The 13285-nt window shown below is 38.4% G+C and overlaps 1 protein-coding gene across 3 annotated transcripts; it reads right to left on the bottom strand.

Annotated features, from left to right (window-relative positions):
• Positions 1–24: 24 nt before the first annotated feature.
• On the bottom strand, positions 25–11850 carry LOC103137299 (T-cell leukemia homeobox protein 1). 3 transcript variants are annotated; one of them, XM_007550979.2, is made up of 5 exons: positions 10689–11850; positions 4921–5133; positions 4473–4710; positions 891–1071; positions 25–405 (listed from the first exon to the last, which is right to left on the bottom strand). In XM_007550979.2, the coding sequence occupies exons 1-5, from the start codon at positions 11146–11148 to the stop codon at positions 394–396; spliced, it is 1104 nt and encodes a 367-aa protein (XP_007551041.1). In that variant the 5' UTR covers positions 11149–11850; the 3' UTR covers positions 25–393. The 3 variants fall into 3 exon arrangements, with proteins under 3 accessions (XP_007551041.1, XP_007551040.1, XP_007551042.1); XM_007550978.2 differs by lacking the exon at positions 25–405 and having other exon boundaries at positions 412–1071; XM_007550980.2 differs by lacking the exons at positions 25–405; positions 4921–5133 and having other exon boundaries at positions 412–1071.
• Between the last annotated feature and the right edge of the window lie 1435 nt (positions 11851–13285).

Here is a 13285-nt window from a genome sequence, read left to right as displayed (position 1 = left end):
GCAAGAAAAGCAGAGAAGTTGGTCATCATTTCAAAAAGTCACAATATCTTTTAATATAAAACACTTTTTTAACATAATGAGGAATCCATCATCAGGACCAATCCACTACTACTTGAGCTCCGCAGCTGGGGAGGAGATCCACCTCGACCGCAGCTGACTTCGGTGGGTCCTCCGAGTGCACACAGAAAAGGATTGAAACATGCATTTTACTACATTGTACAAAGTCATAAGCGAAAAAATGGAGGCTGTATATTTTCCGTCACTGGCAATGAGCCTCCTGCTGCCTTGCAGGATGGATCCGGAGGCAAATGAGGGGCAGTCTCAGTAGTTGGGCATGTACAGAGGTGTCCATTTGTTTCCTGGCACTTAGTGGGGAAAGTGCCTTCTTCTCTTTTAGACCGACAGCTGAAGGAAAAGCGGAAACTTGGTGTAAGGCAGGGTATGACTCAACAGACTTTAGATTTCTTAGATAACACTTGTAGACTTGCTTAATTTTGACAAACAGCATCTAAGTGCGGCTCCTGTGCTCTGAGGTCCACACAGTGTGTTTCTGTAGATCCTGACAGTAACATATAGCCGTCTCTGTCTACGTTCGCTCCCCCACCATGTTGCTGGTAATGATCAGTGAGTGAGGAAGCACAATGTCCACTCAGTCTTTCCCTGCAAAGCAAGCACCATTTTCCTTTGTCTATGATCTTCCAGATTAGTGAGAAGATTTTAGAAGAAAATGAGGAATTTCCTCACTTTTGTCCTTTTTATTCTGACGGCACTTGGATATAGGCATTTCATTCCAAACTTTGTCCCTGTCCCCTCCCTCCCTTTTCTCTTCCAGACACACATTCACACCCACACGGTCACACCACAGAAGCCACAGAGGTGACGGAGGTCACCTTATTGTCTTCTGCCCAAGGCTGCAAGTTCTGCAGGGCGTAGAGGGAGGAGTTATGCAGACAGAGGGGATCTGGCTGCAGCGGTTGGCTCAACGTCTTCTGGAAAGCTTCCTGCTGAAGCTGCAGCATCAGCCGGTTGGCCTGCTGCCTCTCAGCCTCCCTTTCCTCTGCAGTTTGTCTCCTGTAGGAAGGAGGAGACGGACGGTGAGCCGAGAATGCTTTTAAACCAAAATTATGCCTTGTTTTATTAGGCATGTACAGGAAAAAAACATGTTAAATCATTGCATTTTAAGCAGGGTATCAAATCCAGTAATTAATTTGGGCTGGTTAGTTTTTTTTTTTGTTTGTTTGTTTGTTTTTTTTGTAATTTATTTATTTATTTATTTGACTTGCCTAAAACAATAAAATAGGACAAAACCAATATAGACATTTAAATTTGTGCAAACAATTTGGTGACCTTAAAAAATCAGTTCTGAAAAATATTAAAAATAGGATAAAGGAAAACAATGCATGCTGCACATGAATGAACCAATTCATGTGCAGAATATGATTTGGCAAAAAACTAAATCAGACAAAATATAAAATTCACAATAAAAACATTGCAGAAAAAACTAAGATAGAACAGATATTATGAACAAAAAATTATAACAATAAAATATGTTGGCTGCAAATATCTATTTTTTAGGAATTCCTTTTTTTGCTGTTATTTTTGTATTTTTATTTAATAAATAAAAAGTAATGTCTTGACTACACTGTTAAAAAATAGAAAACTATTATACAAAGTGTATTAAAATATCAAAATAACTGCATTATGAAAAGGTAAATTCTAAGAAAAATAATTAATCAGAAAATGTTTTACAGCCAAAATGCTTTAAAGAGAGAACATCTTAATTATATTTCCACGAAAAAGGAACAAAATAATAAATTAAAGTAAAAAATTATTTTCACCATTTCTTTAGTTTTATTTATTTATTTATTTATTTATTTATTTATTTATTTATTTATTTATTTATTTATTTATTTATTGTAAATAAAAAAGAAAAACATGTATTTACAGTAATTGCTCATTCTAAGAAGTCATAAACTAAAGTGCTAAAATCAGGTACTGCTGGAATTTAATTAAAAAAGTAATTCGTAACAAACTTAAGTTTCCTTACAAAATGGCAGAAATGGTAAAGCTTTTACTAACATCAATTTCCTAGAAAGATCATTAATAATATTTTTTCTGATGAGTCTAACGTTATGCAGAGAGCAAGGCTGCAAACAGAAAGGGAAACACATTGCAGGTGAAAAGCTGCTCATCTACAAACTGGTTGCTCCACCTGAATATTTATTCAGCTCCTGCAGGATTAGCTCCAGGCTGATTGACACGAGTCACAAGAGCTCGGGAGGAGCGGTGGGAGGGTGTGCCTCAAGGTGAAAACTTACATCTGCTTTTCCGTTTATTTCAGAGCAACACCAGTAAAGCACATCCTGTACATCCGGTAGGACCATTAGTGGAGGAGCTAATACTGACATGGGGATATTTGAGTTCCTAAATGTACCTCCGTTTCTCCTTGGATGTAGGTGAAATATTGATTTTATTTAGAATCTATATGATTAAAGAACTAACCTTAACATTCAGATCAATCACGTGTTTGAAACATTACTAATTTAGGACTCTGTTCTTGATGTTTGTGCAAATTGTAGCAATAAATCTTCAGAAAGGAGAGTAGTGAACAAAAAAAGCTGCTCAACAGCGAAATCTGAATGGTAGGTAGGAGTCAGGAGCACACCTCTGAACACCCCCTCTTTCACGCACACCAACCTCCATCCATTAGCCACACATTATTGTTAACAGCATTATCATAATCCGATTCCCCGGCTGTTGATTCGATCATCGTCTTGTTACCAGCGTGGTCGTCACGCAAAGACATCCCTCACGCTCATCCGATCAGAAGCAAGACTAACGGGGGGAGCGTGGCATAAATCTCAGCAAAAGTAGGAATCAGAAAAATGAGTTAAGCCAATTCCCCCGTTGCGCTTGTGACATGGCGCTCAGTCAGGATACGCTTTGTTGGTGTTTTATTGTGAGCAGACTCATTTTATTACAACCGGTGGTGTAGACTCAGACTGGATGATGTAATTGTTTGGAGGATTTTCATGTAAAAGCAGTTTTTTTTTTCTTTTTCTGCAGCAAAATACAACAAACTACAGAACCTAACAAAAGTATTTATGCCATTCTAACCTTTTTAGAATAATTTATGTAAAAGCAACAAACTTTAAAATATTTTGTATTGGAATTTTTTTTGACATTCCACCTTAAAATAATGCATAACTATTAAATGGAAAAACTTTTTCTTTTTTTTTTTGCATTTTGCATTCAGGCCCTTTCTCTTTTATAGCACCAAATAAAATTCAAAGCAACCAATTGTCTGTAGACATTGCTTCGTTAGGAAATGGAGTTTGACAGCATCATGCTGTGGGGAAGCTCTCCAAAGTTAAAGGGAAAATGATTAGAGACAGCAGGAGAAGCTAAACATAAAGCCAGAGCTGCAAGGAGCTGGTTTAGAGAAGGTTTGACCAAACTCTAACTGAGAGTTTGTGCCAATACTTACAAATTCATCTTCATAGCAACTCTTTTGAAAAGAAAATTAAAATCAAAAGAAAAACTTGTAGTTTATAAACATGTAAAGCTGCAAAGCCATAAGACACTTGTAAATTGTAATTTCCTCTCTACTATATGAATGAATCTAAGCCACACTTTTTAGATTTTAATTCACAACTCAAATTCATGCTTTATTCATCATTTTCTTTGCATGTCAAAATCAAACATTATGTTGTGTTTCTCTCCCACACAGAATCCCAAAAATATGCAACCAACTTTGTGGTTGTAATATAAGAAAGGAGGTGGTATTAAATTTGTACTGTATCAATAAATTTACTCCAACCTGCAGAAACTTTTTACCTGTTTTCTAACTGCAACGGTTATAAAAAAATAAAGTCATTTAAAAAGCATTAGGGTCATTTAAACATAAAAACCCTTAAGGTAATGACTTAAGGTAATTTAGCTCTCTGTAATTTGCTTTTGAAATATGCGTCCTGCTCCTTTAACAATGGGCAGGGCATTATAATTTAATTTTCTACTCGTTTACCTCCAAATGACTATAAACAACAGTTAGAATGAAGTGAAAAAGCATGTGTGTGTGTATGTGTGTGTGTATGGATTTGGCAGACGGCTCCTCCTGTGAGTGTTTCAGTATTGCTTTGGACAGCAGGTTTCTAAAAGGCCTTTCAGGAGCCTCACCAGTAATTGTGCTTGGTCAAGCGAACCGGCCTCGACAGGCAGCTAAGCTAAGCAGAATAGGTGTTGAGTTTTACAAGCTCTTCAATGCTTCAGCTTCAGGCCATTGTGCTTAAAGTAAGACGTAGGTGAGCAGTTTAAAAAGGAGGTGACATCCAGAGCTGTCAGTTTATGACAGAAGTAAAAGCTGACATCCTTGTCAGGTAAAATGACTTAAATCTCTTTGTTTTGCTTTAAGGGATCCGATTTGAAGTGAGGAAAACAGAAATAAACATCCCTTCCCCTTTCTTCAGTCTTACCGCCATTTTGTCCGCCTGTTCTGAAACCAGGTCTTGACTTGTGCATCTGTCATCTTGAGGGCCTTCGCCAGAGTGGCACGCTCAGCTGACGCCAGGTACTTCTGCCGATGGAAGCGTTTCTCCAGCTCACAGATCTGCACCCGACTGAAGGACGTGCGGGGCTTTTTTCTCTTCGGCGGCGTCCGGTTCTGGTAGGGGTGGCCGATGCGGCGGGTCACCGAGAAGGGTGAGAGGGCGGCTGGAAAATTGGGCAGGAAAAAATAACTTGTTTCACTTGAACAAAATTTAAGATATAAATTATGTTTTACAGTTTTTTTGAAGACTCTCATCGACACAACACAGAAAATGCAAAACATAGATGAATAAGCAGCATTGATATTAAACACAGCACTTTAAAAGAGATCTGATTTGATAAAATATGATTATTTAATTGTTGGGGGAGACTCACCTGGGCAAGCCCCCTTTGGAAAAGGATAGTCTGCCAGAAGACCATTGCTGTCTCGCAGGTGAGCGAGTTCTGGGTAATAGCATTTTGCTAATGTCTCCACCGTGCTCCAGACAGGGACCCTGCCGATGTCTCCCTTGGGGAGAGGACAGAGGGACCCGGCAGCCTCCAGCCCCCCTGTGGCCTCCCCAGCTCGGCTCTCCTCTGCCTCCTCCCCTAAAGGAAAGGGAGACACAGTCAGGTCCCACATCTGGAGTACAGCAGCAGCAGCAGCAGTCGGGCTGGCACCGACCCATAGCAGCTAATCATATGAAGAGGGCCTGAATGATGAACAGACTCTATTTTAATGACATTTACTGCTGCTCTCTTAAAGTTGGTCATTTTTACCACAAAATGAGATATGGCTCATTCAGAGAAAATGAGAGCAGACTTGCAGGGTTATAAAGATAAATTAAGCACAAACAGGCCATCCAGAGAAAGTTTGAATGAGCTGGAACGTAAAAACAAAGAAGCTAGGAGCAAATTCTGTTAAAACAAAGCACAATCAGGCTTAAACAAAATGGATATTTGCACAAAAAGTATTTAATTCTGTCACTAAACCTTTAAAATGTTACATCTGTCAAGTGAAATGGTTTGCATGTAGACACTAATTTTCTCTGCACAATGCTTTCGATATCTGTTATGTGGCTAACTACTCAGGGCGCCATTCTGACAAGGATGACAGAAAAAAAAAAGAAAAACACTTTCTCAGTTACACCCAAAATGACAAATTGCTTTTTTGCATGTCTGGTAAATGATGGATGGATTCCCCTCTGAGGTTAGCAAGGTGAAAGCTTAAGAATGCATCGCTGTGGACTGCAGCTATTCAGCATAGCACTAATTAAAGGGATGTTTTATTCTTTTTGTTTTTAAGAGTTCTTGACTATTGTTGTTATAACTTGATAGTATATAAATAAACCGAATTCACTTCAAAATCTAAAATATTCTGACTAATTAAACCTGAACTGGATCATTTGAAATATAATTTGAAATTCATAAAACCTTTCCTCTGATTGGTTTGTAAAAGCACACAAAAAGCATTTGGACTACTCTCAATTAAAAGAAGCATAAAATCCACTATCGGTTAAATCCGACTTGTTCAGGGCTGAGCTAAAGCTAAAATGCACACAGTTTGTGTTTTCCGAACCTCACATGCAGGGTATTAGTGACAACTTATCCTCTGCATCATAAAATATCTATGAATCCTGTCTATTTTGTCAGCCGTGGGTAAACAGGTGATCAATAAATGTAATGAGATCGTCGGCCATAGATCCACTCTGCAGCCCACATTCTCCTTCTGAAGCTGAATGGAAATCAAATGCTAAAAAAAAAGAGAAAAGAAAAAAATAAAACAAGCAGTGCGTGTTTGTGTCGTTCTTCCCCAGCAAGCTGTTTTCCTGCTGTCTTACAGGCTGTTTATTTGTGTTTGTTTTGTCAGAGAAGCTCACTAGGAGCCAAAATGAATATGAAAACATCTGCATAGGTGTCCCCCCCGGGGCTGCTGCTATCAGAGTTTCAGCAAGCTGAAAATTCATTTGCCCGCACACACGATGACAATTTGGATGGGAAATGGAACACGAAGCTATTATCCGTGCTGCAGTCATTTCCAAGGAGCTGCGCGAGTCCCCTGATGGCGCTGAACACGATTGGCAAATTGAGGCGCACACGAGCAAATGATTTGTAAAGAACAGATGAGCAACTAGATTCTGCTGTAACAGTGGGTCACATAAAGTTTACATCGGCGCTCTGTGAATTAGCAGCACACATTTAGAGTCTGACACAGAAAGCAGGCCTAACCCTGACCTCTCCGTTTTCTCCTCTTATTGTTATTTTTAATCTTCTGTGATATTTTTATTGGATCATAATACAACTTAACATTATGTGTTCACTTTGATAATCGCTCAATAACAATAAAACGGCAATTGCACCCAACTGATGCACCTTTTGGGACATGGATAACCCTCTCTGGTATTTAATCAAGACTTTACACAAACAAAAACGCGGTTTTATTTCTATAACTTCACTATAAGTGGACTGCAACACCTTTATAGCCATTATCCTTGATTTTTAGAGAAATTGTTGCTTAAATCAGCTTGGAGCCTTACAGGTCACGGAGGGAGAATACGGAGGAGGCCTGTTGTTGCTCCCAGCAGCAGGTCTGGCCAAATAATCCTACATTAGGAGGCTATTTCAGGCCATCTGTGGCCTAACTAATGGGCCAGGCACATACGAGCACGTTCAGAGGCAACCAAACGAGCTACAGGCTCTTTTGGAGATGCCGACTGCAGCAAGGCATTGCCTTACAGTCTCTGAAATGCAGCTGAACTTGTATCACACATGTGCTGCTGTAATGCATGAGCCAGCTGTAAAAGCTTTCATGACCTAAGGTTGTAGAAACTGTGCAGAATACAAGGAAATGGCAGAAAAATGATAAGTTTTATAGTATATAGCCAAAATTGCCAAAGCACAATTCAATTGTTTGTAGAATATGAGCATATTTTGTGACATTTTCTTGAGAATATTAGGTATTTGAATTTTTATATTTACAGTGGTAAAAAAAATACCATAAATAACATTGTATTATATTATTCAAGGAGCTGCTTTATTTAATGATAAAAAATTATTATAATAAAATAACAGTGTTAGTAATTTTATTTCATAATTAACAATTTAATAGTGTTGACATAGAAATGTGTAGTAAGTTTAACAGCCTGTGTGGTGTGGATCCTTCATGGGGTCACATGAAACTCTTCCAACATAAAAGGAAAAGCAAATAAAAGCAGGAATTCTACAAAATAATTGGACTTTTACTCCTTCTTTATTAGATGAAGAAGCGAAAAAGAAGAATGAAACGGGTGGAAATACAAAATCTTTTTCCTGGGTAACACAATTTAGCATACGCATTATCGAAAAAATAAAATGCCACCGTGGAGAATATGTTTCCCATAATAAAACCACTTATACTTAATAACACTTCTCAGTGACAGCGCCTCCCTTCCCCACTGCGGATATTACCTCCGCAGCAATCTAATAAATATATCCGCGAAGGATTCTAAGGGGGGATATTGAAATATAACGTGAACATACATTGCTATTTATTACACAACACGGGACAAAAAGGAGAGGACTCTGTTTTCCGTCACCCTGAAATAAAAACAAGCAGCGCGGGGAGGAGTTCCGCTGCTCTCAGACACAACATTTACTGCAGAGAGAAAAGACTCTAATTATGCTTTATTGCTGCTGGGTGAATTATGGAGCTGCTCATCTGTATCATGACACTGAAATGCGTCAACAATCCACATTATTGATGCATGATAATCATGATCAGCTTTACTCTTATTATTGGCGGAAGTGTAAATGCTGAAATTGGTCATTCATTACCTGGATTACTTAGATTTTGCTCGGATTTATTAATTTAAATAAGTCGTGCTCAGATTCGACTGTAAACTATATTTCATCTAACACATTGTTTACATTAACTATTTATTTATTACATATTTAGTTGGTTGTTTTAACGTGTTTTAACGTTTGAGATTATAACTCCATACTGAACAACTTAATATCGAACGTATCGCTCTTGCTTCTTTTATTAATATTTAATTTCACGTTTTAATTTTGCTTATTAAAACAATTAACTAATTTAAATTATATATATATATATATATATATATATATATATATATATATATATATATAATAATTTATTTATTCACATTCTTTGTTATGATAATCTGAGCGGTATTCCCCCCACCCCCACCCACCCACCAAATTTAGAAAATGAAAAAGTAAACCTAAAACTTTAAACTGTATAATCTATTTTAACAAGATATTATCACACATCAACAGGGATTGGTTACGGGATGAATTTATCATTTTTATGCAAAATAAACCTAAAATATGATATAAATCAGCTCTGAGTGATTGGGTATTAGATTATGACTCTCAGTCCGTTTTGCAGATTGAGACTCATAACGTCCCGTATACATCTTCATTTTTTTTTTTATTATTTTTTTAGCGCCTGTCTGGTTTTGCGTTGGCCTCCGTGATGAATGGTGGTGAATTTCTGGCCCATATTACGTGAAAAACGAGAGTCTGCGGCGCAGTTTACCGGGTTTTGTTTACATCCGCGCTAAACGAGCTCCAATGAACGCCAGAGTTACACAGCCCGAAAGCCTTTTGGCAAAACGTTGAGCTGATTTGAGCTGCACTGGAGGGCATTTTTCCTCCTCTGGTTTCATCCTGGAGAGGCGAGGAGGAGAAAAAACGAAACGGGGAGAAACATTCAAACTTGCTAGGAGGAGAGATGATTTATAGGTTTTTATAGAAACAGGACAAATCTGGAGTGTTTCTGCGTCCTGATGAGAGGAAGAGCCACGCAGGCTCTCCTGCTGCGGATCTTTGGCTGATCAATACAGAGGGACGAATATAAGCAGCAAAATAATTACACAAAGCCGAGAGAAGTTAAACGAAGGGCCCTCTGTGACTATGAGTAAAATTGATAAGTCTATTTACACTGTATCTTTTTGCAGATGACATATTGTCCACTAGTATTGAATAATTAATTAAGCAGAAGGAGCAGAAATATGAATATTTAATGCGTGGCGAGGATGACGCGCAAGAGCATTTCCAGTAAGTTTACCATTTTTAATCTTAAATCTAAGCGCTCATTGAAAAAGTAAAACTCTGAATCAAAGTATTAAAACGTTTATTTTGGGATTAGCCCGTTTATAGAATAATCAGCAGTCACATAATCTTTAAATGTAGATCTGCTTGTTTTTTATAACTCAGTTTATTATTTAACAAACTTAATTACGTGTTAATGCTGCAATTGCAATATTAAAAACTATAAAAGCAAAAGTCTTTGGAAATTCCACTCAAAAGGCAAATAAGGAATCAGTTAATTTTCTATTTTATTTTTAAACATCTGTGTATGTGGGTCACGTATAAAAATATATTAAACCATATGCAATAGATAATGAGACTAAGAGAAACTGATAAAATGTCACCAAAAATAGTCAATTTTCGTTTTTAAAATAAGAAAGTAGGTTTTGTTTTAATTAGTAAAATGTTACGATTACTTTTATTATTTGTGTTTCTATTAAACAAATAAATTATGAGTAGAAATCACGAAGCTCATACAGTTAATTGCAACATTTGGGTTATTATTCTGTCAAAAAAAAATATAATTTTAAGCAGTAGCGAAATAAGCATAATGCGTTTAATTTTTAAGCAGAATAACTGGAGTTCAATCCTGAACTCATTTCAATTTTATTTTATTTCAATAATAATAATAATAATAATAATAATAATAATAATAATAATAATAATAATAATGACATTTCTGTGACACATTCTTTTCTCCATTGTCTCAAAGAGGAAGAAAAAAATCATTCATTCTTCATAAAAAATGCGGGGAGCGTCGTTATCCGTCATCCGCTGTAAACGGAGAGTGATTGTCCAATACTGATTCATCAGCACGTCTGTGTCAATTTCAGCTCTCGTTCATCAGGCTGCCCTTCCAGCATGATAAAAGTGACTCTGTGAGCGCCTATATGATTCGTTACAGATTACAACCTAAAGATTAAAACATATCTCCGCTTTGCCTGCACAATCCATCCCTCATTTTCTCTTTGTACCATTTAGAGACTAAATTGTGTGAATTTGATTTTATAGTAAAGTAAATCCATCTGAAAAAAAAGAAAACAGGTGATTTTTTTTTTTTTTTTTTTTACCTGTTAGTCTGTCCTTGGCAAACCTCCTACTGCTCTCCATCCATGGGAAGGTGAAGTTGGCCGGGTTGCCCATCCCCATGCCAGGCACAGCGGGGATTCCGGGGGGCGGATGCGGCGCGGCAGCCGCCGACGGTGGAGGCGGAGGCGGCATCGGTCTGTGGGCCGGCACCCGGATCACCCCGCCCGAGTTCCCGGAGTTCACGTTTACGTTCATGTTCATGTTCATGCTGACGTTCATGTTCATGTTGACGTTGTAGGAGCAGGCCGGGTTGTAGACGCTGTTGTAGCCGTTGCTGTAGACGTTGGGGGCCAGCGCGTAATCCGGGTCGCCGGTCCGGTTGGGCAACATGCAGCCGCTGGACTGGTCCGAGCTGTTGAGGATTTGGTCGATTCCGAAGCTGATGGGCTCATGCTGCTGCTGGTGCGTCTGGTTCACCTCCTCGATCCCAGTGTGCTCCATAGTTTATTTCAGTGATGGTCTCACTATTTTAGATTTGTAGTATTTTCGAGTCTGGGGAAATTAAGCACTCGCTCTTACAAGACTGTTCTGTTGAATTTAAGCATCAACTCCCAGGAAACCAATAACGCGTCCGGTGCTATCCAAAATCATGCCATTATTTCTGTCCAGCATTGGGATCGGGTGTTTCCTAAATTAAATGCCAATCCGTCTGGCGTAGCCTATCCATCTTTAACAGAGCCCTCTTTCCAAGTGAATTAGCAACGAGGAGCTGATCAACGAGGAAAACCCGTCGACGATGCGTGTGGTTTATCCAAAGAAGTTTACTCACTGACCAAAATCCGTGAATCTGAAATGAAGCAGCTCTCTGGAGAGACTTGATGCGCTTTGTTCGCCTACTATCGCAGAGGCAATCCATACGCAGGAAACATGGCACAATAACCGAGCTCCTCGGATCAAAAACAAAGCAAGAAAAACCGGGACAAACCCGAGCAAGCGGGGCGAAAAAAGGAAAAACAACAACAACAATAATAAAGCGCTGACCTCGCAGGCTCGGATATTAATTGGAGGTGAGCGCTGAAAGAGGGCTCTGTTGTGCTGAATGGCGAAGTGCACTTGCAAGCGTTTCAGCAGGTGAGCCTGCCCTCTGCGTAACAGCGTAAAAAGCAGCCATTCGGTCCTCCAGCCAGCCAGCCCTCCTTCTCATCCCTCATTCTCCCCTCCTCCCTCCATCAGGACAGTTGTTTTGCTCGGATGTCTTAAAGAGGCCGCAGCATATGTTGTGCACAGCTTTTCTGGTGTTTTAGGATTTGTGCGTTTTAATCCAACAGTAGTGCGCTTTTAAATTGAAACTAAAGATGCAACAATCAATCGGAAGGAGCTCTCGATTAAGCGGGTCAAGCATAGATTTCTTTACAATAAATGACTCACACAATGTTTTTTATTATAAATGTATCATCTAAAAGCATGCTTATTTACTTATTGAACATTGGATAAAGGTCCAGGGACTATTTGATTCAAACCTTCTACCGTTATCACAGCGCATTTTATGCACCATGAAAAAAACCAATTCTGATTCCAGCCCAAACTAAAACCGGAAGTAGGTATGGACTATGACATTTCTGACTGATGCATCTATAATGAAAACTGTTCTGGAATAAAATGTTTTGAAACATCCATTTTTTTTTACTTGTAACTGTAAGTTAAATAGTCATAAAAGATTATAAATAAACAAACACATAAATAAACATAATCCTTCAAATAAAACTTAAAATAAATAATCATTTAAAAATGGCTAAAAATCTTAATTTAATAGTTTAATTGTTTATTACAGTTTACAGTAACAATCACATCCAACCAACTGTCTTAACTGGAGCACTGTAAGCCCCGCCCTTTGATTTTGATGGATAGGCCTCACTTGTCAAAATTTTTGCTCTTCTGCAGCATGGTCATTGCTGGAGCTCCATACTCACTTTCGCAACAAAAAAACAAACTAATACATCAAACCAACAAATTCACTTTTTTTTCATGAATATCAGATAGTATTATATTTTTATCCAATTAGGATCATTGATCTGTAAGGTTTCATTCACAAGTTTTTGGGCCAAAGACTAAAGGGTGCAGAGGGAGCCCATCTTCTATTTGGACTCTTGAGAAGGCGTCTGCTGTTGAATTTGTTTGGGAACTTCCCAGCAGAGGATATTAAGTTCATGATGCTCTTATTTACTGGTCCTCATTGCTCGTGCAATTAAAAGGAAAACACATGAACCATCAAAGCTGGTCAAAAAAACAAACACCAACAAAAAATATCAAATGGCCAACAAGACTAAAAGGGCATTATATCATACCCAGATCCGAAGTGTTGAACGTTTGCATCGATGCATTTTGCAGAATGCGTGCGCTTCAATGGACAGCGAGCAGATTTATGCGCGTGAGGCCGGTTGAAGCAATAATTTGTTGCACTTTGAAGGAGAATGAAGCCATAAATTAGATGATGTCGGGAAGTGCGCAGCGCATATACGCCTGGTTAAAAGGCACTGATGGGACCATTTCACCCCAAAGTAATGAAATGTAAACCCGGTAAAAGATAGATAGATAGATAGATAGATAGATAGATAGATAGATAGATAGATAGATAGAT

Source organism: Poecilia formosa, unplaced genomic scaffold (genome assembly GCF_000485575.1).
Source record: "Poecilia formosa unplaced genomic scaffold, Poecilia_formosa-5.1.2 Scaffold39, whole genome shotgun sequence".
NCBI classification, from domain to species: Eukaryota; Metazoa; Chordata; class Actinopteri; order Cyprinodontiformes; family Poeciliidae; genus Poecilia; species Poecilia formosa.
The sequence above is the reverse complement of the archived record's forward strand: the minus strand, read 5'-3'. Positions and strand labels throughout refer to the sequence as shown.

What these genes read in the sequence shown, in the direction of transcription:
- LOC103137299 (XM_007550978.2), bottom strand. Translation starts at nt 11,148, where the DNA reads ATGGAGCACACTGGGATCGAGGAGGTGAACCAGACGCACCAGCAGCAG. An exon ending in TGCCAAGGACAGACTAACAG is followed by an intron (nt 5,134 to 10,688) that starts GTAAAAAAAAAA and finishes CCTTTCCTTTAG; the next exon opens with GGGAGGAGGCAGAGGAGAGC. An exon ending in TCCAAAGGGGGCTTGCCCAG is followed by an intron (nt 4,711 to 4,920) that starts GTGAGTCTCCCC and finishes CCAATTTTCCAG; the next exon opens with CCGCCCTCTCACCCTTCTCG.